The sequence below is a fragment of the Drosophila biarmipes genome, chromosome 2L (assembly GCF_025231255.1).
Source record: "Drosophila biarmipes strain raj3 chromosome 2L, RU_DBia_V1.1, whole genome shotgun sequence".
Classification (NCBI taxonomy): Eukaryota; Metazoa; Arthropoda; class Insecta; order Diptera; family Drosophilidae; genus Drosophila; species Drosophila biarmipes.
The window spans coordinates 8,042,194-8,063,712 of NC_066612.1; the positions used below are offsets into that span (position 1 = coordinate 8,042,194).

Genomic DNA, 21,519 nt, shown 5'->3' on the forward strand with positions numbered 1-21,519 from the left:
TTCAACCCTCTTGAAACAATTCACCCCATCTCTCTTTTTGCCAAGCTATTAAGCGTTTTGTTTTCATTTCCCTTCGCCTAGTTAGTTGTTCTTCTACTGCAGTTGCAGGCACATCAAGTAGCGCTCAAGTAAAGTTATTCTTTTATTGCATTTTTCTATTCTTAAAAGTGACATTTAATTTTAAAAGCTTGATACTCAATGTGAAAAACAGTAATTAACTAGTTTAATAGCTTTTTATGCCTGTGATACGTAATATATCAATACAAACAGTGTTTTAAAGGAATTTGTTGCGGCGTATATAGTATCAACAGTAGTGCCGCTTACAATTCCCATATTTTTATATTCATTTGTCTGTTTTTGTTTACGGCGCATATAAAGTTTTCCGACCACCTCTAACCCTCCATTGTTTTCTATATTTTACCTACTCACCCTCGATTGTTTTTCCTCTTTGGTCATTTTCTTCTTGTTTTTCTTTAATCTGCTCAATTGGCATTCAATTGAAGGATTTTTTCACCTAATCATGCTGATTGGTTTTCGCCGAGGGTCTCAAGCTTAAGGTTCTCCGTTTTTCTTTTTGCTTAAAGACAACACTTTAAACAAAATATTACAAAAATAAAATATATATTATTTTAATTGTAATTACAGTTCATATAATACGAAAAAGAAGTGATAACTTATCCATAGATAAAGGCATAGATGGGTTTCTATTGAGTCTAAAATTCAATATATGATTTGCATGAATCATATTTATTTTTTCTTGTAGTTTCTTTCCGTGAACGATAAAGAATATTGGTCAAGTTTGCCTATAATGTCATGTCGATAAAGCCACCAGTTGCAGCAGCTGTGTGATCCAGTATTGTTTTTCCTCGCTTTTCCAGCAATAATCTCTGAAGGTTGGGCCATTGACAGCTGTCATCGACTGAAGGTTAAATGTGGGTGCAACCACCTTCGTGATCTGGGACTCTTCGGATGGTTCATCATCTTTACTTTACAATTTATTCTTGCAGTTTATTCAACTTTCCGGCTGCGAAATACAATGAAATTACCAAAAGCATACTGATATTCATATGCAAATCGGCTTCGTACTCATATTCCTTTCGGAACACACCTTTCGCTATAGGAAAATTTGGTTTATTATGAATTATTGTCATGCGTGCCTGTCTTGCATATTAAGCTCCTTTCCTCATATTTTTTGATAGTCTTTTTTCGCTGTTTCCGGCGACTGGTTTATGTAGTTCCCATATTGTTTTATTCGATTTGAATGGAAAGAAAGTGACGCATAATAATAGTTCTCGGAGGGGTAGGTGGATAGGTGGTTATGCAAAGAGCCCACAAATCGCATTGTGCTGGGTTAAATATAGATAAATACTAAAGTTTAACGTAAATTGGTTTGGGGAAGCACTTAAACAGAAATTGATTTGTCGTGATAAAGTTTGGCGGATATTAGAATACAACTTAATTAGGCAAATGAGTTTACTATTATATAAAGAGCAACTGATTAAATTGTTGGTACTTAGGATCCAAATCCTAAATTTTTTTATTTTATATAAAGACTCATTATCGCTTATATTACGTACCATAAAACTATTTTCTTTAATGTTACTATATAACTTACGTTAATAATTTTGGCCATTATCCCACTGTGCTTCGCGGTTCGTTAAATTCTGATCCCCTAAACTTTTAAAGCATCCATCTCCACCCAACGAACTATAAAATATCAGCTTATATATAAATAGTAATTCATTCAACTGTGGTCTACGTTACCATCGTCACGATCGCCGTAAAATTTGCAGTCTCAACGAGATGAAAGCCGACCAAAATTTCAAGTAGTTCTTTGCCTATTTCACTTATTCATTCATCGATCCATTGATCACATTTCATCTAACGTCACGCCACTGTGATGAAGTGTATGCATGTCAATCAGGCTTAAAAGCCGAATCCCAGACTTTTTCCCCGGTGCCGCTCCCGATCCCTTACCCCTTCGATTCCAGTCAGAGCCCTCATTAGTTGCCAACTGGTGTCTGCTGTGCATTCGGGACGTATGCCGATTTGGTTCTGTATCTTTTCATATACGGTATTCCAATATATATATAAATATTTATGCCTTTCATTAGCAAAACATTTGGTGTGCCAATGGACTTTTAATAATGAGATTTTATTTTCTTACAATTCTCTCTAGCGGCATAAAGAAAGACTTCTTATGTTCGTTTGTTTATAATGTTTTGCTTTTCGCAATTTTCGATTAATTTCGAATTTCACTATCAGCCTGGAATTTTTTCAAGCTGAAAAAAGTGTCGCCCTGGCTACTTTGTAGAGTGCAAAAAATGATCTGATCTTGAACCAAGATTGAACCCTTGCACGTTCCGGCAACATGTCACCTCAGAGGGCTATTTGTTTTATATAAATATTTATTAAAAGCTATAATTCTTGAAGTAGACCCAAAACTTATTGCCGCACATAGGACACGCGATGCCTAATCAGTTCCCCGGACATATAGCGCGCTAGTCATCATAATCACCATCGTCATCATCTTCAACGTGATCTCCTGCTTGCGTAGTATGGAATCTGTCAACAAACAGCAATTTGTTTTTAAGCTTATTCAGCTTTTCACATTTTAATGGCTTAGGTTAGTGTCTCACAAATTGGAAACTGGGTGAAGCAGGTAATTTATTCAGAAATGCGTAATGAAATTCATATAACCATGTTTAAAGTTCATTTATATGGGTTTAGAATAGAGAAACTGTGTGCTAAATTTGAGACGAGTGGGTGTCATGACAAATTCAAAAATATGTCTGAGAATTTGGCTTTTCCTTAATGAGTTGTTTATAAACCATATAGAACCGAAAAATGTTTACGAATTGGCGACGCTTAGGTTTGTAAACAACTTTTATTCACCCATAATAATTGTAAACAATTCCGTTTTCCAACACAAAATGAAATAATTTTTAATAAGCCTTTAAATGTGTGCCATTATACATAAATTCATTCACAGATAAGGCTAAAGCATGCCTAATACGACTAATTTCACCATTAACATAATGATTAACAAATTTGTAGGTAAATAAAATATTAAAATGAGTATCATTGACAACGAAATATTAACTGATAACGTAGTAATTAGTCAGCCGTAAATATATTGAATTGCTACAAAAATGTAGCAAATTATTATATCAAGACCCGATTTATCCCATTCTGACTCAATAATAGCTCTACTCAAAACCCACTTCACTGGGGGAAATAACGTGACATTGTCGTGCGACTAGTGAACTATGAATTACAAATTAAAACTAAGCATGGAGCTCACTCATTCATGTGCCAAGTAAACCCACATAAAGTGCAGATATAAATCATCATTTGAAGTTTATTAGATGGGGAAGTGGTAATAGAATATCTGAATTCTCACCTGGCTCAAAGTTCGTGGGAAGTGCAGCAAGTGTTTTGTCCATAGTTGGTAGCCTAATCACTGGATTCACAAACAACATTCTATAAACAGAATTATCAACGGATATTGTCGGTAACAAAAGCCCACATAATTGGGTACTGATAAGCTGGGTAAATAGTTGCATTATCAGATAGGTATATCTCGCTATTATCTCTGGGAAATTAATTACTTTATATGTCAGGTTGTGTGAAGAACTGCGTAATTTATCTGAGCTAAAGCTAGCAATTTCTAGTCGAGTTCACTACAATTTGTTGCTATAAAAACCTACGGTTTAAAAAAGGCATGACCAAAGCTTAGTTCTACATACTTTTCCAATGGTACTGCATATTACAATTACAGTCTATCAGTGCTCATTCGACCCATTTAAGAAATATTCCTTAACTTAATTGCCAACTTGTGATATTTTTAAAGCAACAATGTATTTGCAAAAATTAGCGGTAATTAAAGATTTTAAGGTAGGGCCTAGGGCCATATAGTAGTTTGATCTTTAGCTGGATCTCGCCGTAATCTTTTGCAATTAAAGGTTGTTTTGACTTCAATATATAGGGATTGTTCAAGCCTGACTAATCCGAGATGAAATAGGCTTAGGTGAATCCAAAGCACTTATTATTCCAATCAACGTTCAAGGGTGAGGTCAATGCAAGTTTATTGAATGCAAAACATTAAGGGATCTTTAAAAGCTATTCAAAAAGTGCATAACCTTTAGGAACAGATGTAAGAATAATTAGGAAACTACTTCGTTAAAATAGAATAAAAGATTAAAGAAATCTAAAAAACTGATTGCCTTTAATTCTTATCAATCACAAGATATTTTAAATAAATACCCACAATTATAACATTCTCAACAAATGCTTCAAACAAGCTTAGCGCATAGATTAAGAGTAACCCACTTAAAAACTAGTAGAATTAGCCCTATAACTAATTTAGCAAGCAATTAAATCGGCTAGTCTTGGCCCAGTTAAGTGCTTCCAGCTCGGTATTCTCCTGTAAATCACACAAAGTGGGTTCAAGGCAAGCCCTGGGCAAACCAACAATTATAAAGTCAATACTTGAAATTGATTACACGTGGTCAGTCAGTAATTTTCTAATAAAAGGTGCACTTTTCCCATTTTGTCGACCAGTGAAATCCGAATAAAATCGAACTCCATCAAACAGTACTAAAAGTCCCAACGAAACCGCAAATTTCCACATTTTTTTAAGCCCACACATTAATCAATGCAAATGCCGCAAAATGATTCACAGTAAAAGAAAAATTATGGCGGATAATAAATGCAGGCAACGCCATAGGAAAACTTGACTTTGACTTGTGCAAACCACGCAGCGATCGCTGGGTGAAAAAACCAGAAAGAAATCGGCAGATTTGCCCAAGAGAGTGCTCGTACCCAGTACGTAGTGCCTAACGGTACCGCTGTGGGGTCAGAACTGGTATTCTTGTTACAAAGCACTACCATTAAACATATGCAAACAGTTTGTGGGAGGTGGTATATTTAGACTGTTAGATACCCTATCCTTATTTAATAGGTGTATTTAGATTTCGAATTCTAGTTATAAAGCACTAAAAATTGATCATTTGTAATATCATACAAATCTTAATACAAATTTTGATGATGGTGAACTTTGAACAGCATATGCTTAAAGAAGAAGAGTCTTAAACCTATATGTCCTTAAGCAATAAAGCTCGTATCTGTTATCCTTATTAATATTTCAAAGGTATTTAGCTCAAAAATTTTATTATATTTTGGGTATGTAAGTACTACACATATAGACACTTTATATCTATTTCATAAATATATGTAGATTTCGAAATTCAACTAAAAACACTAAACAGATCAACATTGTCATCATAAAACTTTGAACAGTGCTTAAACTTATACATAGGTTCTTATGTAATAAAGTTCGATGTAATTATGGTAGATTTCCAAATTAAAAAAAAAAACACATCTTTATCATCATAAAGTACTTTATAAAAAATGATGATGATGTTAAACCTTGAACAGCATGAGCTTAAACCAACAGGTCCTTTTGAATTAAAGTTTGTATCTGTGATCCTTTTAACTAGATACAAAAGGGTGTCTAGTAATATTTCAGAGGTATTTAAGAATCTTATCTCATGATTGTTGTTTATATGGGTATGTAAGTACCATGCACCCCTATCCGTGTTCGATTACTGGGTACTAGAGTTGGGAGTAGCTAATCCCGCAACGTAATGCACAACGTAACCGGCCGGCAAGAGAATGGAGCAGCTGAGTCGGGTTCGGAATGGGGGTCTTATAAAAGCGTCGTGGAGAGCGCTCCGCTGTTTAGTTGATCGCCAACGAGCGCCGCGAACGCACGTGCAGCGCACATTTGACACTCTATTTGTATAGCGAGATTCGGGGGGAAAATCGAGGCACACAGAAAATCGAAGCACATTATGTATAGCACACGCAATTGAAATTAATTTACGCGTCGCTGCCCATCTGCATAAGTTCAATGGAAGCAGAGGCAAAAGCCGCAGTAAAATCAAAGCCCGCAAGACCGAGAAGAAATGTGTGAAGAAAGTGCAACAAAATCAAATTGAAAAATCAAAGAAAAAAGAGTGCGCCTAACAACAATAAAACAATCATCGCGTGTTCGTCCGTTTGCTAATCAAAGGTTAATTAAGGAGACTGCAATTATTCCGCGTTGCAGTCACGTTAAAAATACAAAGAAACATTGCCTTTGGGATTATGTGTTTTCATTCATAAACTTTCGTTCTGTGTCAACTTTTACGTCGTCCCGAGAAGAATCCAAAATATATGTATATACCATAAACGAAAACAAGAAATTAAAGTCCGAAAAAAGAACAGCTGAAGCTTGCAGTCAACAGGTTCGTTAACACCACTAAGTTACCTTTTGACCCAATAAATGGGGAGAGAAAGAAAGTTCTGGGAAGAGTGCAGGAGCGGGTTGAGTCACCAGAAGAATTGTGTAGACAAAGAACAGAAGAATACTGAAAGTAGGTTCGGCACTGAGGGAAAAAGTGGTGCGCTGTATATGAAAACTAATATTTCACTTAAGCTTTCTGAAATATTTGACATTATCTTTTTTACTTTTGTAAATTGAAAATCATTATCAGTTTCAAATAAATTATTACTCTTCTTATGGAAATGCAAAATCTAATTTTATTATAGTACAATTTTGACTTTTCAGTTTTGTAAGTGTGCACTTAGTGTTCTTTTAGAATTTTGTTAGTTATGCTATGTAATAATATGTTTACCGCATTGCTTATTACCAGAACTAATTCGTTTAGTCAGAATAATGGGGGTCCTTAAGGTTAAATATCACACGTGCTCACCTTACCTATTCATTTGATCAAAATACATTTCTAAATATTATTATGTTTTAAACAAATTTCAGAGACTGGAATAGTTTGAATTCACAGTTTCAAAATAAATTTCCTGCTAATTAGAAAGTAAAAATTTCTCCAGTGTAACAGCTGCACAATTTGGCCTGCCTTTCTGGGGAGAAAAGCATTTCGTTCAAACTCTATCTTTCTCTTTTCGATCGCCCTCTCTATCGCCGCAGACAGAACTTGAAACTGGAAAATGTAGGCCATCGGCGTCGCATGAGAATCGACTCGGATCGGCAGGTTTTTCTTTATCGTGCGACCCACACCCACTCGCCAATGAGATTCGACTTCAAACAGCATTTCTAGTTGCATCACTCGAGCTTCGCCCAACTTATTCATGAATTGTGCATTGAATTTTAAGTTGTGGCTGTCAGTGAATCGGGAATTGTGTTATGCAAATGTATTCACTTCTATTTCTAGTCTACAATGTGTTTCTAATTTGTTCGACTTACAGTTGAGGTAATTATTTATCTCGTGAAAATCGCATTTTAAGCTTCTGAGCTGTTTTTCCTCATCCCTAAATTTCCAAACAATCATCTCAATTTCGTTCAATTTGCCCATTACGTGAGCAAAACCATACAAAAAATACGGCTTGAATAAATGAAAGCAAAAATGGCCAACTAATGCAGTCGAAAAACTAAAAACAAACCGAATATAGCGGTCATTGGCTGACCGACACTCGAGACGAGAGAAAAAACAGACGCTCGAAAAGGCAAAGACAAATATTGGAAATCAAAACAAACTTATTATTGTGCCGGCTACTGCGACGTACTGAGAACTCATTCTTGTGCATATATGTTTGAGATAAACCCCGATCCATTAACATTATTTAGCTGGCCACGTGCTGGCCTTGGCGATGTCACTTTTCTTTATCGCAAGGCGAGTAGTGAAATAGTGGCTCCAGGGGTCGTATACGTAATGTGCGGCTTAGTTTTTCTTTTTTTTTTATCGTGGCTTTGCAGTACCAAACCAAAACAATCAATTGCCTCATTCTATTGTAGTTCTCCTAAACTTTTTTCTGTTGTTTTTCTGCTGTTCTACTGAAGTTGTTCATGATCTTTTGGTTTCGTGACTTTAATTGAAACGGCGAGCGTTTTTCGATTTGGTTCGAGTTTTATGTATTTGCATGTCAAGCCAGTGCAAAAAATAACAATTTGCATTGACTGAGTTATGAACAGACAGCCAGACAGCCGACCGCCGACTGAGTGCCTAAAGGTCCCAACGACCTTTGTGACGGGAGCTTTCCAAAATTAAATGAATACCCGGACCCTCATAGTTTCGTTTCGGTGCTTCTGAACCACTTATAAAGCTGTGTCACGATCTTTGGGTATTAAAGTGCATACACAATTAATTTTTGAGTCATCAAAGTACAAGTAAACTTAACTTAAAGTGAGAAAATATAGGTGTTGAATGGCCTTTAATCCGAGTAAAAACTTATGACTAGACAGTAGACTCTTTTGTATGTAGTTAATATTTTAATTACAGACTTAAAGAAGTCAACAAAAAAAACTCATAGAAAAATATATCATTTAAAAAAAAGGTAACGAATTTAAAAATCAACAAAATTAACTTTTGAAAAAATGTATCTTTTAGAGGTAATTGAAAATAAATGCTCAGAATTATGTGTAATAGACCAGCTGAAATATATCTTATTTATTATGCATAGACATGTCCAGTACAAAAATGTATAAATACATATATAATTATGTCATTCGTCCAACATCGTAAATTGGCCGACCATATGCTGGACTCGATTGTGTGTCCCAGAGTCGCTCAATCAATGAAAATTGTCATCTCAATGATATTGCACTCGAAATGCACTCAGAATAGAACCAGTTGAACTTCTATTTAGCACCAAGATCAGTTCACACCCTAGACTTGATCCGTTTTAGTTTTTTGGCCAATTAAAGACTGCAAAAAGTCTTGAAAATGATTTTGCACTTTTTGTATGCCGTTCTTTTTATAAAACTGGTTTCTCTTGGTTTCGATTGTGTTTGGTTTGTCATTCAGTTAACAAGCCAGACGCAAACTCTTTACATGAAAGTCAATATCAGTTAACCACTCGAAACTTGTTGGACAAATAAAAACAAAAACTCTGTGTGCAGACAACATGGCTAAAAATGTGCCGCCCAAAGCTATGGGAAAAACGTTTTTGAAGTCCCACCGAATCGAAAGAACTTTGTAATGTTAATTTGCATAGCCCAAATACTAGTTCTCTGAAGGTTTTAAAGACTTTTCTCGAAAAATTACACGTTTTTGGAACATTTTCCAATATTTATAGAGCTTCTAGTACCCAAACAAAGTTCTAGGCCATTCATTCCAGCTTATTTGTTTGCATAACTAATTAGCAAACCCTAAATCGGGCAGAAAAATACTGACCTAAGTCAAGGGTACATAAAATTAGCAAACATTAGCTAACTAGGGAATAATCAACTATAAATTAATTCTAATTCTATCAAAGCGTAAACATCAATATTTGCTATTGACACCGTTTTTTTTTCGAAATAAAATTCACAAGTAAGTTTTAAATTTGACTCCCTCTTTGACTACCTATTTTTGCATATTGTCGAGTCATCAAATCAAAGAGAAATTGAGATGACAAGCAAAAGTTTTTGGAACCCAATTGATAAGTAACCCAGATAGATCAGTCTATGCATAATTCAAAGTTTAATGGACCCTAAGCGTAATTCATGGGAGATAAGGGATCTTCAGACTGCGAAGTCTCCTATAAAAATCTGTCTATCCATCAGTTTGACAGGGTTTACTTATCCCATCTCGCGCTCATCTTTCACAAATGTTTCTTACATTACAATAACGTTCATTGTTCGAAGCGGGCCTAACAAAGGCCCGGAGAACAAAACGGAAAAAGTGTATAATATGTAAAAAATATTTAATGACGCATCTGCCAAGTTTAGCGGTATCCAACTGCATCAGCATTTGCAGTACGACTATAAAGTGTCTTGCTAAATTGCACAAACCGAAGTGTAAACGCCCCCAAAAAATTAATTTGCTTGCAACAAATAATTTTTTTGTTAGTCAAATATCAACAATAAATGAAGTTAACGCTCCAGCGAGCAAACAGGTCGTTAATTCTAGAGCTGTGATTAAAATCCTATACTTGTGGGTAGAACTGTTGAGAGGCCCCTAATTATGAATGTGAAATCTGATTACAGATATGTGAAATAATTAGGGACAAAATTTTAAATTACACCTAAGCGATATTAGAGCATTGTTATTTTGAAAAAACCACTAACTCATAGCTTAGTATTGAGAAGAGACATGAAAAGTCTGCGACTCGATTGACTCTTAAGCATTTATTGATTATGATTAAACAAGTCTGGCTTGATAAGACTTATTTTACGTGGTTTGCCAACTTATATTTGATTTATTTTTGTATTTTTAGAAATATTGAGAGCTTCCCGAAAACATGACACTCTTGCCAGATATCAAGGCTTCAGATGCCGCCTGCTGTGTGGGCGGGGCCAATAGTGATGCCAGCAGCAGTTCGGGTGGCAGTCACAAGGGAAATCACCACGAAGGTGGTTGCCTGGGCATCAATTGTTGCACCACCGCAGCCAGCTCGGAGTTGTCCATCGATGACACCTCCTCGAACTCGTCCAGGGGCTCCTCTAACTTGGCCAGCAAGGTGACCAATGACCTGAATGGATTTCAGCAGCCAAACTACCATCAGGCAGTGGCCCATGCCAATTTCGATCACTGCGATCCCGTGGATATCGAGTTCTCCGATGTGAGATACACAGTGAAGAAGTTCTCGTTTCCGGAAAGGAAATTTGGTAGGTTGAAACTATTTTTAACTAATATATATATCACATTTTCTAATATTTCCTTATATTTCTGCAGTCACCAAGGAAATCCTTCATGGTCTGAATGGCAGCTTTCGCTCTGGCGAACTCACAGCCATTATGGGTCCTTCGGGAGCGGGAAAAAGTACGCTTCTAAATGTCATGTCCGGTTTTTGGTGAGTCTCTGCCTCACACACACACTTGAACTTGAAAAATCAATTTTCCACAGACAGCTTTCGTATGCATTTAATTTATGGTTATATCGCTGAATATGCAATCTGGTTTCATGCCATTTAATTACACATTGGACATGGGGTATGCATATAAAGTGCAGACGTCGCGATCGTTCAATCAATCAACACATTGTTCAAGTGTCGGCAAGCCAAACAGCTGCATTTGCTTTTCTATATAATTAAATTTGTATATAGTAGGGTTAAAGATTAAAGGGATTTAAGTGGAGCTTATAAGTAGAATTTCACCTAATTTTTTTGTTTACGCTATCAAATTTGTTTGGGTTACACAATGCAGATAAGAGTGTTTTGGGTAATAATAACAATTGTTATTCCATACAATTGTTTTGCCATTTTATTTATTAAAAAAAAACATCTCAAGTGATAAGTGTATTTCACTTTTAAATATGATTCACAATCGCAAGATGTGCTCGACGAATAGAAGCAAGGGCTTTTGTGATTGGCATCCCATCCCGGACATAATCGGAGCACTTCCTCCCGCAGTTCAAGTTCCCATCCATTGCATAATGAGGACTTCAGACCGGCGCTGAAAACACTTTCTGACTCACTTGCCCGCCAATTGACGTATCTAAAAGGAAATCGCTGTTTAATCGCATCGCTTTTTTTGATGGCCAACTGACAGTTATTACAGCATTTTTTTGTAAACAAACATTTTTAGTACTTTATATATGCGCTGCACGTGTAGAGGGGCGAAATCTTATGAATCTTGCTTGTGAGACAAAACCTGCAAATTGCTGCTTCTGTGTAATTATCATGATTGAAATAATGGATGGGTTGTGGTGGTAAAATGTATGCCCCAAGCGGTACACGAGTTTTCATTGCTAAACGTTATCGGTCAGTAAACTATGAACTTGAAAGTGGCGTATGTTACAACGCTATACTCTTTACGTACTTGTATAGTTCGGTTCACTACCCCGATCCAGACGCTTGACAAGATGTTTTTTATTATTCAAGTGGGACTCGTGTACATTATTATAATTATTTTAATAGCTTGGCTCGCAGATTATCTTTTGATTATTCTTCGACACATTTTCACTCGTTATTCGCCTCGTTTTTTTTTCACTTTTTCCTTAGTTCCACTGGAGTGTCGGGGAATATACGGGTAAATGGCAAGCCGATGGCTCCCAGCTCGGAAAGATTCCGCCAAATGCTTTGCTATATCCATCAGGATGATCTGCTGCGTCCGCAGTTAATGGTCGGGGAGATAATGCTGCTGGCGGCCCATTTAAAACTCGGCTTCAAGGTCACCAAAGCCTATAAAATGGATCTGGTAAGCAAGCAAAAAAGATAAGAAAGTAAACCTTTTCGTTAACATAAAATTATTGAATAATTAAATTTTAAACCTAAATATATTAAATACATTAAAATGAAAAGATCGCCTTTAAAAGAATATTCCAAGCTGTGCAAAATCTTATCTAAAATATTTCTCTATTTATATCTCCAGATCAAACACATCTTATCGCTGTTGGGTCTGGACCATCGCTATAATGTGAAGACGGGGAAGCTTTCGGGTGGACAGAAGAAGCGACTCGCAATCGCTCTGGAGCTGATAAGTAATCCTCCCGTACTATATCTGGACGAACCGACGACGTGAGTGACACTTTATAAACACACTTATGTAATTAGAATAGCCCTGATAATGATCGTCATCATCACAATGATGATGGGAAAACTTTGCGGAAATATTGCGAAAAATACTAGAAAAAAGTCCACGTCTGACCCACAAGTCAAGTTTGTCCCCGTCTATATGGCTTAGGGCTTATCACTTTCCTATAAAGTCCGCCTATTAGTTTCGATCAGCTTTTGCTGGTGACCTGTAGGCAAAAGGCTGTTTTATATACAAATTTATGCAAGGGAACATGTGTTGCTAATGATTATTCCCTTAATTACTAAATTATCAGAACAATAATCCAGTAAATAATTAAATGGTTCATTTGTTTGGAAACTAATTTAATAGGTAGATATTACCGTACGAGAATACTGAGTTAAATCGATTTGATGCGGCAATTAAGGGCTTGCTATATATAGCTTACATCGTCTGGCCGGAGATAAAATATCTCTTTTCACCCAGAATGACTAAGTGAAACCGTTTGTAAGTAAAGCCGACTCACGAGTCTCAAGTAAGCCTCATGACTTGATATTTCAGACAAAGGAATTAAGCGATTGAAAAATTTTAAAAATAAATTGAATAATAATAACTGCACATAACTGGGTTTCATTTGCGATTCACTTAAATATATTTTTGATTCAATATTATATTTATTTTATAGGTATTTGTTTTATTAGATAGGTAAATGCACTTTGAAGGTGCTAAACGAGTTGCGAAGTTTGATTTTAAGATACGTATATACTTCAGGCAGTCAATAATACTTAAATAAACGCGCTTTTTGATACTGCTCAATAAATTGTTCACTACAAGTCGATCAAATCTTGGTAATGCCGCTTGAATTGCAACGGCTAATGGATTTTGGGAACAAACTCGTTTTACTCTTCCATATAATTTCATTTCAAGTTCAAGACCCGCTTTGTATAGTACAACAATTAAAGTTTTAGATTGCCCAATTTCTTAATGTTCTCTTTGGTCCCTCGCCTGTTTTTTCACATTGTTTAATGGGGGTTTTTGTTTCTCGACTTTCCAGAGGTTAGCTTGGCAGTAATTAATCTTTGATGAGTCACTTTAAAGGTTTAACACACTTTTTCGTCGCTCTTTTTGCCTTTTTCTTGGAATTTCAGGGGTTTGGATAGCTCCTCGTGCAGTTCGTGTGTGGCTCTGCTTAAGAAACTGGCGTCCCAGGGTCACACGATAGTCTGTACGATCCATCAGCCGAGTGCCCTGATCTTCGAGATGTTCGATAAGCTATACACCGTGGTGGATGGTCACTGCATGTACCAGGGTCCGGTGAGGGAACTGGTTCCCTTCCTGGCCGATCAGCAACTCGTCTGCCCGAGCTATCACAATCCAGCCGATTATCGTAAGTGAAGAGTTCTAAAACTTTCATCTGCTGTTCTATATCTGTATCCGAACTCATTTGAATTTCAGTGCTGGAAGTGGCCGTGGGCGAGCATCAACGTGATCTGAATGAGCTAATCCATGCGGCCAACAAAAAGTATTACGAGGAGGTCGATCGCTATCGCTATATGAGCAGTGCCGATATGTCACGCCTCGTGGCAACAATTAAAGGTAAGTTCTCATCTGTTGCCAAGCTTTAGATATTATATTTCAGGATTCCTTGCTTGTCAATTAAAAAGTTTGAATGAAGATTTATGGGATTACTTTTATGGTCAAACGTTTGATAACATCTTGATCCATTAAAGTTGTGGTCGTTAAAGTTTAGGTCTTTTATTTTTTGAACTTTTGCTCCTCCTTCTTTAGTACATGAAAAATTGGTTATAACAAAAAAAGTAGCAGAATACTTTTTTTAAATCAAAATCTGAACTCAAATTTTTAACGTTCAGTTGTGTTGGAGAAAACAGTGCCGAAATTTCTCCCTATTATACCTGTTTGTTGCTATTATGTACTTTCTCTAATCTCCGCTTCCGCTGTGCCTCGAAATTGCAGACAACATTGACGGTAGGTCGCTGGAAAAATCCAGTCCAGTTGCGCTGGCGCAATTCTCCAGCTTCGATTATGTGAAAGCATCGCCGCAGGAATTGGCTCTGGAGGAGATCAAGGCACTAAGTGGTCCCACAGAGGTTGTGGACCCAGACCACCTGGATAAAAGTCTGCAGCAACAGCTGCCAGATGCCAATGCCAAAGAGCTTGCCAAGCCACCGAATGCCACCAGATCGGCCTCGTTCCTCATGCAGTATCTGCTCCTGATGCAGCGCATCTTGATCTGTGCCAAACGCAACTACGTGAGTATACAAACAAATTAAAAATAAAATCAAACTAAAAATACAGTGAGATAGCCCTGTCACGCACTACAAAATTATAATGTGCTCGTTACTACTCATGGAGGAAGGAATGGTCACAAAATGTATATCATTTAAGAAAAAGGTTAAAGTAAAGTAATATAAATTAAAGGCAACCATTATTCATAGTTCAGGGATGAACTTGCAAATAACAAAGGTTAAGACCAACACATTTTATATATTTCGAAATAGCAAAATACAACTTATAAAAGCTTGACTGCAATAATTTTAATGCATTAAGTAGGTAACAATTAGTTTTTGGAAAAACCAGTTTAGGGCAGTGGCGTTAAGCGTTGATGGTCTGTCAAGTTGATTTGGTAATTGGGCGGCGTCCTCGAAAAAGTGAATCCAGTCACTGCTGATCTCGTTTTCTGCGTAATTCTTAATGGTTAATCTCTTAAATAGCCGCTTTTTATTTTTTGTTTAATTTTTTTGTGAGTAATTACGGCTCAGTTGCACATTACCATTTTGTTGCCGTACATTAAGTATTATAAGTTTTTCGGGGAAGGTTGGCCCTGTTGCCACGCTTTCGGATTTTGCCAAAAAAAAGAGATTAACAGAAAATGGGACTTATGCATGCTTTTAATGGCATAATGATAAAAGATCATGCATGAGGTATACAATAGGGCACTGGCTGAATTTTCGAAAGCTTATGCTATGCTTACAATCATTATGAACACAGCTTTGAGTAGGGCATTAGGTAATATTTTTAACTGTAAGTTGTGGCTTTATAAGTAATTCATGTTAATGCTTCCTTCGGATCTCCGAACAGTGTAATACACTTTTCTCAACTGAATACGATTTCCCCCAGTCAATTACTAGGTTATATTTTATTGGATGTGTTGTTTTCCATTTAACACGTTTTTCAGCTCGTTCCAAATATTTATTTAATATACCAGAGAATAAATGACTCAGGCCAAAGCCTCAGATATTTACCATAAAGAATAAATAAATAAATTGAGAATCAGAAGTGCCACTGGGATTGATGGCTGACGTTTATCATTTGAATGAGCACAATTAGCACTTGGCATATGTTTAAATGTGAAATTGAACAGTTTGTGTGACGACCAATTAGCAAGTGAAGTCATAATTATGTGACTGCACACGATTAATGTGAATCTGCATACGGACTGCAGTTGGTCAGTCGGGTATGGACTTTTTAGCACCTCTTTGTGTCGATATTGACTTGTCAGTGTCACAGAGACTGGCCAACCGGCGACATCGAGAATCTCAGAGCCCCTCGAGCGGATCGTAACTCAAAAGTAATGCCCCCACACAGCCTTCACATAGATTTTGGTTTTAGAGTGTTCTAATGACCAACATCCACTGCACGATCGTTTGTTTGCCTATAGCTTGGCCAAAGGTACAGCTGCGGTCAAATTACTAGCCGTAAAATACTGCAGCCTTGGCATTTTGCATATTGATTTATAGCTCAATTTTCTATCATCATGATCTAATATATTAGTTTAAGTATTACTAAAAAAATGATTATCTATCGCTAAGCTCGATTTTATTAAGCAAATTCGAATATAATTTTAACTTTATATAATAGGTAATTTAGTTCGGTTGAACTCCTAACTCAGACGCACTGCTAGTTATCCTACGAGTTTTACTTGGAACCAACAAGACCAGCATTATTTTGGCAAACCGGCCTTTAAATTATTGTTTAAACCGAAACTTTTGTTATTTGCTAGCCATAATAAGAAGTTTACCCCCATTTTAGGCGCTATGTTTACAAAGATATTACAATTTTCATTTTTATAAAGGTAAAAATAATTTTTTCCTAAGTAAATATTTACTATTTTTGTTTTCTTCACCAAATTTATGACTTAAGCCAAATCGAGTTTTAACTTTGATAAATGGTGGAAGTCACATTACTTAATTGCAATATTTATCAAATTTGCCGCACCTGTATGCCATATATCTTAATTCCTCGTATCTCTTTCAGTTTCTTCTGCTGGCCCGCATCTTTTCGCACATTTTCATTGGAGTCGTCTTTGGCTATCTGTACATGAACGTGGGCAACAATGCCCAGAGTGTGCTGGGGAATTACGTGTATCTCTATGGTTCCACGCTGCTCTTGGTCTACACCGGCAAAATGGCTGTGGTCTTGACATGTAAGTAGCTGCCGCCTGGGTACTCGAATCCCCAAGATACTCGTACTTCACCTTCCCGCGCGATTCATTTTTGTAAGTGGTTCTCGAGTATTTTCGAGTACCTCTATCTCTGTCTCCCCCCTAAACAGTCAACACAAAATTCGTGAGTAACAAAATTATGCAAAAATTTGTCGCCAAATTTGGCCAAAAGGCTGCAGCTGCTTTTGTGCAATACCTATTTATTTTGGCAACTTTGCTTTGTCTTTAACTTGCCGCATTCTAACCTGCCAACTGTTTTACTTTATCTATTTATTTATTTTTCTCGGAATGCGGATTGGCCAATAATCTTTTGGCATTTGCCAAGCTTCGTGGCTCTTAATTGGCAAAAAGGAAACAAGATTATGAGCTTAGATAGTGGGTCTAAAGATTTTAAGTTTGATATTTAGCAACTTTGAATAAACTTTGAAAAAGGGGTGAAGATCTTATCTTTGTCGTATATATAAAAAAAACGGTTCTCTTAAAATATGTATCTATACGAGTCAAAAACGATTTAAAATGAGTCTTTTTTTAGGTGAGTCGAAAAGCCTTTTGACTTCGGTAAAGTTACTTTATCTCAAAAATCAATTAAGTTACACACGCTCCTTTATAAATCCCTTAAAAATTGACTTAATCAAACAAATTGATTAAGAACATTAACCTCCGAGGCAAGGCCAGCTTTGGTCAGCGATAAAAGATCTTAGTCGAACCACTTTGTCATTTATAATTTCCATGTAAATTACCTAAAATTGGCATCCTGAAACCCTCAAATAATTATAAAAATACAAAAAGATACGAACAAGAGTCCCAAGCTTGCGATTATTGAATAATAAAACCGGTTTCCGAGCGATTCTCGAGTCTTTTTACAATAAATTACTGCAGACAGGAGACATCGGAGGAGCTGGGGGAGTCGATCTTTACCGGTTTCGGTTTACTGACCTGACCTACATATGTATAATGCCCTCACCTTCGTGCGCACACTATGCATCGCATCGAATTTAATCAGAATCGTGTTTAACAATTAATTTTATTTGCAGTTCCGCTGGAAATTGACATGCTGACACGGGAGCACTTCAATCGCTGGTACAAGCTGGGTCCCTACTTCCTCTCGCTGATCTCCTTCGAAATACCCTTCCAGGTAAGCCTTACAATTAGTGAAAAATAGCCCAGCCGTGCCCGATCATTAATCATCATTTAAAGCTAAGCCTGCATAGGCGGCAGTGGTTTAATGGATTGCCATTCGGTCATTAAGTCACATTAACGGCGTGGAATCGCTGATGTTCGAGTTTGAGTTTCATTTGCGTGCGAGACTCGCGAAAGCTTGACGGATACGGACTACCTGAGATTTTGCAGCGATAGTGCCAGTACTCTGACATCCATACGCCATATAGAGAGAAATTTGTAGTATTTCAGCACAAAGAATTCATTTGTTTGGCCTTGTTTTTTTTTACCATTGGGGGTAGGGCAAATATTTCTTTTAAAAATAGCTTTGACCGAAATTTCATGGAATACCATACATAATAGTTATATATGATATATAATTGAAATAATAATTTTCCACGTTTACGCAATAAATCTATATAAGTACAACCAATTCAGGTTTTTTTAAATTAATATATCTATTAAGTGTTATTAATTATTAGCAAGATCAATACAATTAAGAATGATTATCATAAATGTTATATGATATCAATATCAAATTGAATATATATAGCTTTATAAATAATTAATTAATCAAGCTTTGTGAATGCATTCATTTTTTATGAATTAGCTCACTAACTTTCGAATATTTGTGCATTACAGAGCCTCTGTACCGCCCTGTACATCATCATAAGCGTCCACCTCACTGGCAACGATGTCGTGGATTCATTCCGGATCTATTACTTTATGCTGCTGGGCATTATGGCCTCATTAAGTGCTCAGGCCTGGGGCTTTTTCGTGGGAGCCACGCTGCCAACTAAGGTGGGTTTTGCACTCCACGCGCACTAACCGCAGGTCAAATTAATGATGATTGATCCTCTTCCCATTAGCTTGCCGTTTTTCTGGGACCCATTCTGGCTGTGATGTTCTCCGTATTCGGCTTCTGCACACGCTATATTGACATCACGCCCCTTTTCCGATGGATGTGGCACTTGAGCTACTTCCGCGCTGGTTTCCATGGGGCGTTGAATGCCATCTACGGCATGGATCGACCTTTCCTCGAGTGTCCGGAGACTGCGATGTACTGTCACTTCCGCAGCCCGAAGGTCTTCCTCAAGTACATGATGATATCGGACGTGCACATGTCCGATTGCCTAATCCTCATGGGAACCGTGATTGCAGTCATGCACGTGCTGACCATCATAACACTGTGGCACAAGCTCAACAGACGATAGGATATGGGAATATCCTGCTCGAAAGGCTAAGCCCAAGTTTTAATCTCTATGTACATAGTCGGGTGACTTTCCATCTCTTCTTGTTTTAAGTTCGAACCTAAATTTATGAATTTTTCCTCTTGTGTTTTTATATTTGATCGACCCATTCGAAAATATTATCAACTAGCTTAGGTATTTATTTAAATCTTCTCTGAAATATTGTATGCAAGAAGGCTTTAGGGTAGTTTACTCCAGGTTAAGTGCTGATATACCAAAAAAATATGGAAGATCAACCAACACAAATTTTGTTTCCCAGTTTCCATCTTGCCCTGTAAACTACATCAACTGAGCTGGATCTTCGCAAGGAATTTCACCTTTGCCAAATCCTAAATATTCATCTACGTTCATAAGGTCAGCAACAAAGATACATTTGTGATCAACATTTTGTTTTGTCTCTTTGGTGCTTAGTGTTAGTTTTAGTCCTAAGTTCCAATTATTTGTATGTGGCAAATTACGTTTAGTTTTTATAGCGAATGTTTTAGATTTTTTGATTTCGTAATAAAATATTTGGTACATTTGATTATTAATGTTTGATATTTTGATTTGGTGGTTTGACTAATTTTATTAAATGGTCAAAAAATTCCTAAAGAAATTAAAGTTCCTGAAATAATTCAAACAGTACCAGCGAGTTTATAGATAGAGTAGTGAAATATATCACATGCTGCTATAACTTCAAATATACTTTATAAAGAAATTTTAATCTCATCATTTGCTGTCTAACAAATCAATTTTATTAGTTGAAAATGCGGATGCAATACACAATAAGTTAATTACATTGATGATGGGGGCGAAGGCTTCAAAGCCTAGACCATTTGAATGCTTAAAGCTAAACACGTATATTATATAAAAAAATATATATTGGAATCCATTAGATATTGCACTTAAGTCCGATTCCCTACATAGTCGACATGCGTGCATACCGAATGATCTGGTCGTGATTTAAAGGACTATCGGTGGACAACTGGACCCTTTGCCATTGTCGGGTTTCGTTGGATTTCCGGATGGCCTCCACCACAGCCTGGACATAGAGGCCGTCTTCAAAGGTGGCGGCAGTGGACACGGGAGCCTTAACCCAGGAGGACTCCTTGCTGCCGAACGCTTCTTTAAGAGCTCCCACCATCTTGCAGAGCCCTTTGATATAGGGTCGTGGTAACAATGAGTTATTGGTGGCAAAATGCAAGTCCTGGACGTCTACGTAGACTGCTTCCTCTTTAGGTTGGCCCTCCTTGAGGACAAACAGATCTCCGCCACGCACCACCAGATGACCTTTGCTCCCATAGATGAGCACCTCCTGGGAGAACGCTTTTGCGGGCACTGTGTGACTATGCAGAGCCACTGTCACCAGAGTTCCGCTTGCCAGTTCCATCTGGAAGTTACAGAAATCCGGTGCCGTGATCTGGCGTATGCCGTTTATGGCCGCCGTGGTCTTGGTATAGGAACGCAGGACTCCATGTACCCGGATGGCTTGCTGTTGCAGCAGGAAGGTGACCAAGTCCACCACAGATCCCACGAGATTCAGAGCACCACCGCCCATTTGGGCATCGCACATCCAGTTGTATTTCTCGGGGAAGAGAGTTCCCATCTGAACGCGCACATCCATGAGGACCACGTCGCCGATGGAGCCAATCAGCTCCTCTTGCAGACAGCGACGCATGTGGGTGAAGGCGGGCAGGAACCTCAGGGGATGATTGACCAGGGAGATCAATGTGGGATAATACTGTGACGCCCGCACCATTTTGAGGGCATCCTGCTGGTGCAGGCCCGCTGGCTTGTCGCACACCACATGCTTTCCGATTCCCAGGGCCTTCACCGAGATCTCTGCATGGAGGAAGGGCTGGCAAACGATGAAGACCAGGTCCACATCCTTTCGCAGCAGCACATCGTCGATGACGTTCGTGTGGAACTGAACATTCTGCGTGGCCGCCGTTTCCTTGGCCTCCTTCAGGGTCCTGCCCCAGATGGCCCGCACCTCGAATCCCTTCTCCCGCAGCAGGGGGACCAGGACATTGGCTATCTCTCCAGTCCCGAATACTCCAACGCCCGGCAGCATCGCTTAAGATTGGGCAAAGACTCCAAGAATTTAAGCGAAAATGAGTGTTGTTTATTTTTTCTGTCAGGCCAGCGTTGCCACATCGATCAAACTGGGCGTTAACAGCTGACTAGGGGTGGTAGTATCGTAACGACGTATCGATATG

General features: G+C 37.7%; 2 protein-coding genes and 2 long non-coding RNA genes across 9 annotated transcripts; 1 reads left to right on the plus strand and 3 right to left on the minus strand.

Annotated features, from left to right (window-relative positions):
* The first annotated feature begins 54 nt into the window (after positions 1–54).
* LOC108027865 (ATP-binding cassette sub-family G member 1) lies at positions 55–19,851 on the plus strand. Of its 2 annotated transcripts, none has more exons than XM_017099476.3 (12): positions 55–128; positions 10,216–10,606; positions 10,674–10,791; positions 11,941–12,136; positions 12,311–12,456; positions 13,600–13,838; positions 13,907–14,047; positions 14,426–14,721; positions 16,727–16,895; positions 17,948–18,048; positions 18,714–18,872; positions 18,941–19,851. In XM_017099476.3, the coding sequence occupies exons 2-12, from the start codon at positions 10,240–10,242 to the stop codon at positions 19,283–19,285; spliced, it is 2,277 nt and encodes a 758-aa protein (XP_016954965.1). In that variant the 5' UTR covers positions 55–128; positions 10,216–10,239; the 3' UTR covers positions 19,286–19,851. The 2 variants fall into 2 exon arrangements, with proteins under 2 accessions (XP_016954965.1, XP_016954964.1); XM_017099475.3 differs by lacking the exon at positions 55–128 and adding an exon at positions 5,742–6,290.
* On the minus strand, positions 656–2,860 carry LOC127010605 (uncharacterized). 5 transcript variants are annotated; one of them, XR_007763340.1, is made up of 4 exons: positions 1,765–2,860; positions 1,616–1,707; positions 1,087–1,346; positions 657–1,024 (listed from the first exon to the last, which is right to left on the minus strand). It is a non-coding gene; the product is annotated as an uncharacterized LOC127010605 (long non-coding RNA). The 5 variants fall into 5 exon arrangements; XR_007763342.1 differs by having other exon boundaries at positions 661–1,346; positions 1,765–1,895; positions 1,978–2,860; XR_007763339.1 differs by having other exon boundaries at positions 656–1,368.
* Positions 11,212–11,943, minus strand: LOC127010606 (uncharacterized). Its single transcript, XR_007763343.1, has 2 exons — positions 11,759–11,943; positions 11,212–11,434 (listed from the first exon to the last, which is right to left on the minus strand). It is a non-coding gene; the product is annotated as an uncharacterized LOC127010606 (long non-coding RNA).
* Positions 19,852–20,032: 181 nt separating the features above from the next.
* LOC108027942 (glucose-fructose oxidoreductase domain-containing protein 1) lies at positions 20,033–21,467 on the minus strand. Its single transcript, XM_017099570.3, has one exon. It carries the CDS (start codon positions 21,372–21,374, stop codon positions 20,220–20,222), a length of 1,155 nt encoding a protein of 384 aa, XP_016955059.1. The 5' UTR covers positions 21,375–21,467; the 3' UTR covers positions 20,033–20,219.
* Positions 21,468–21,519: the final 52 nt, after the last annotated feature.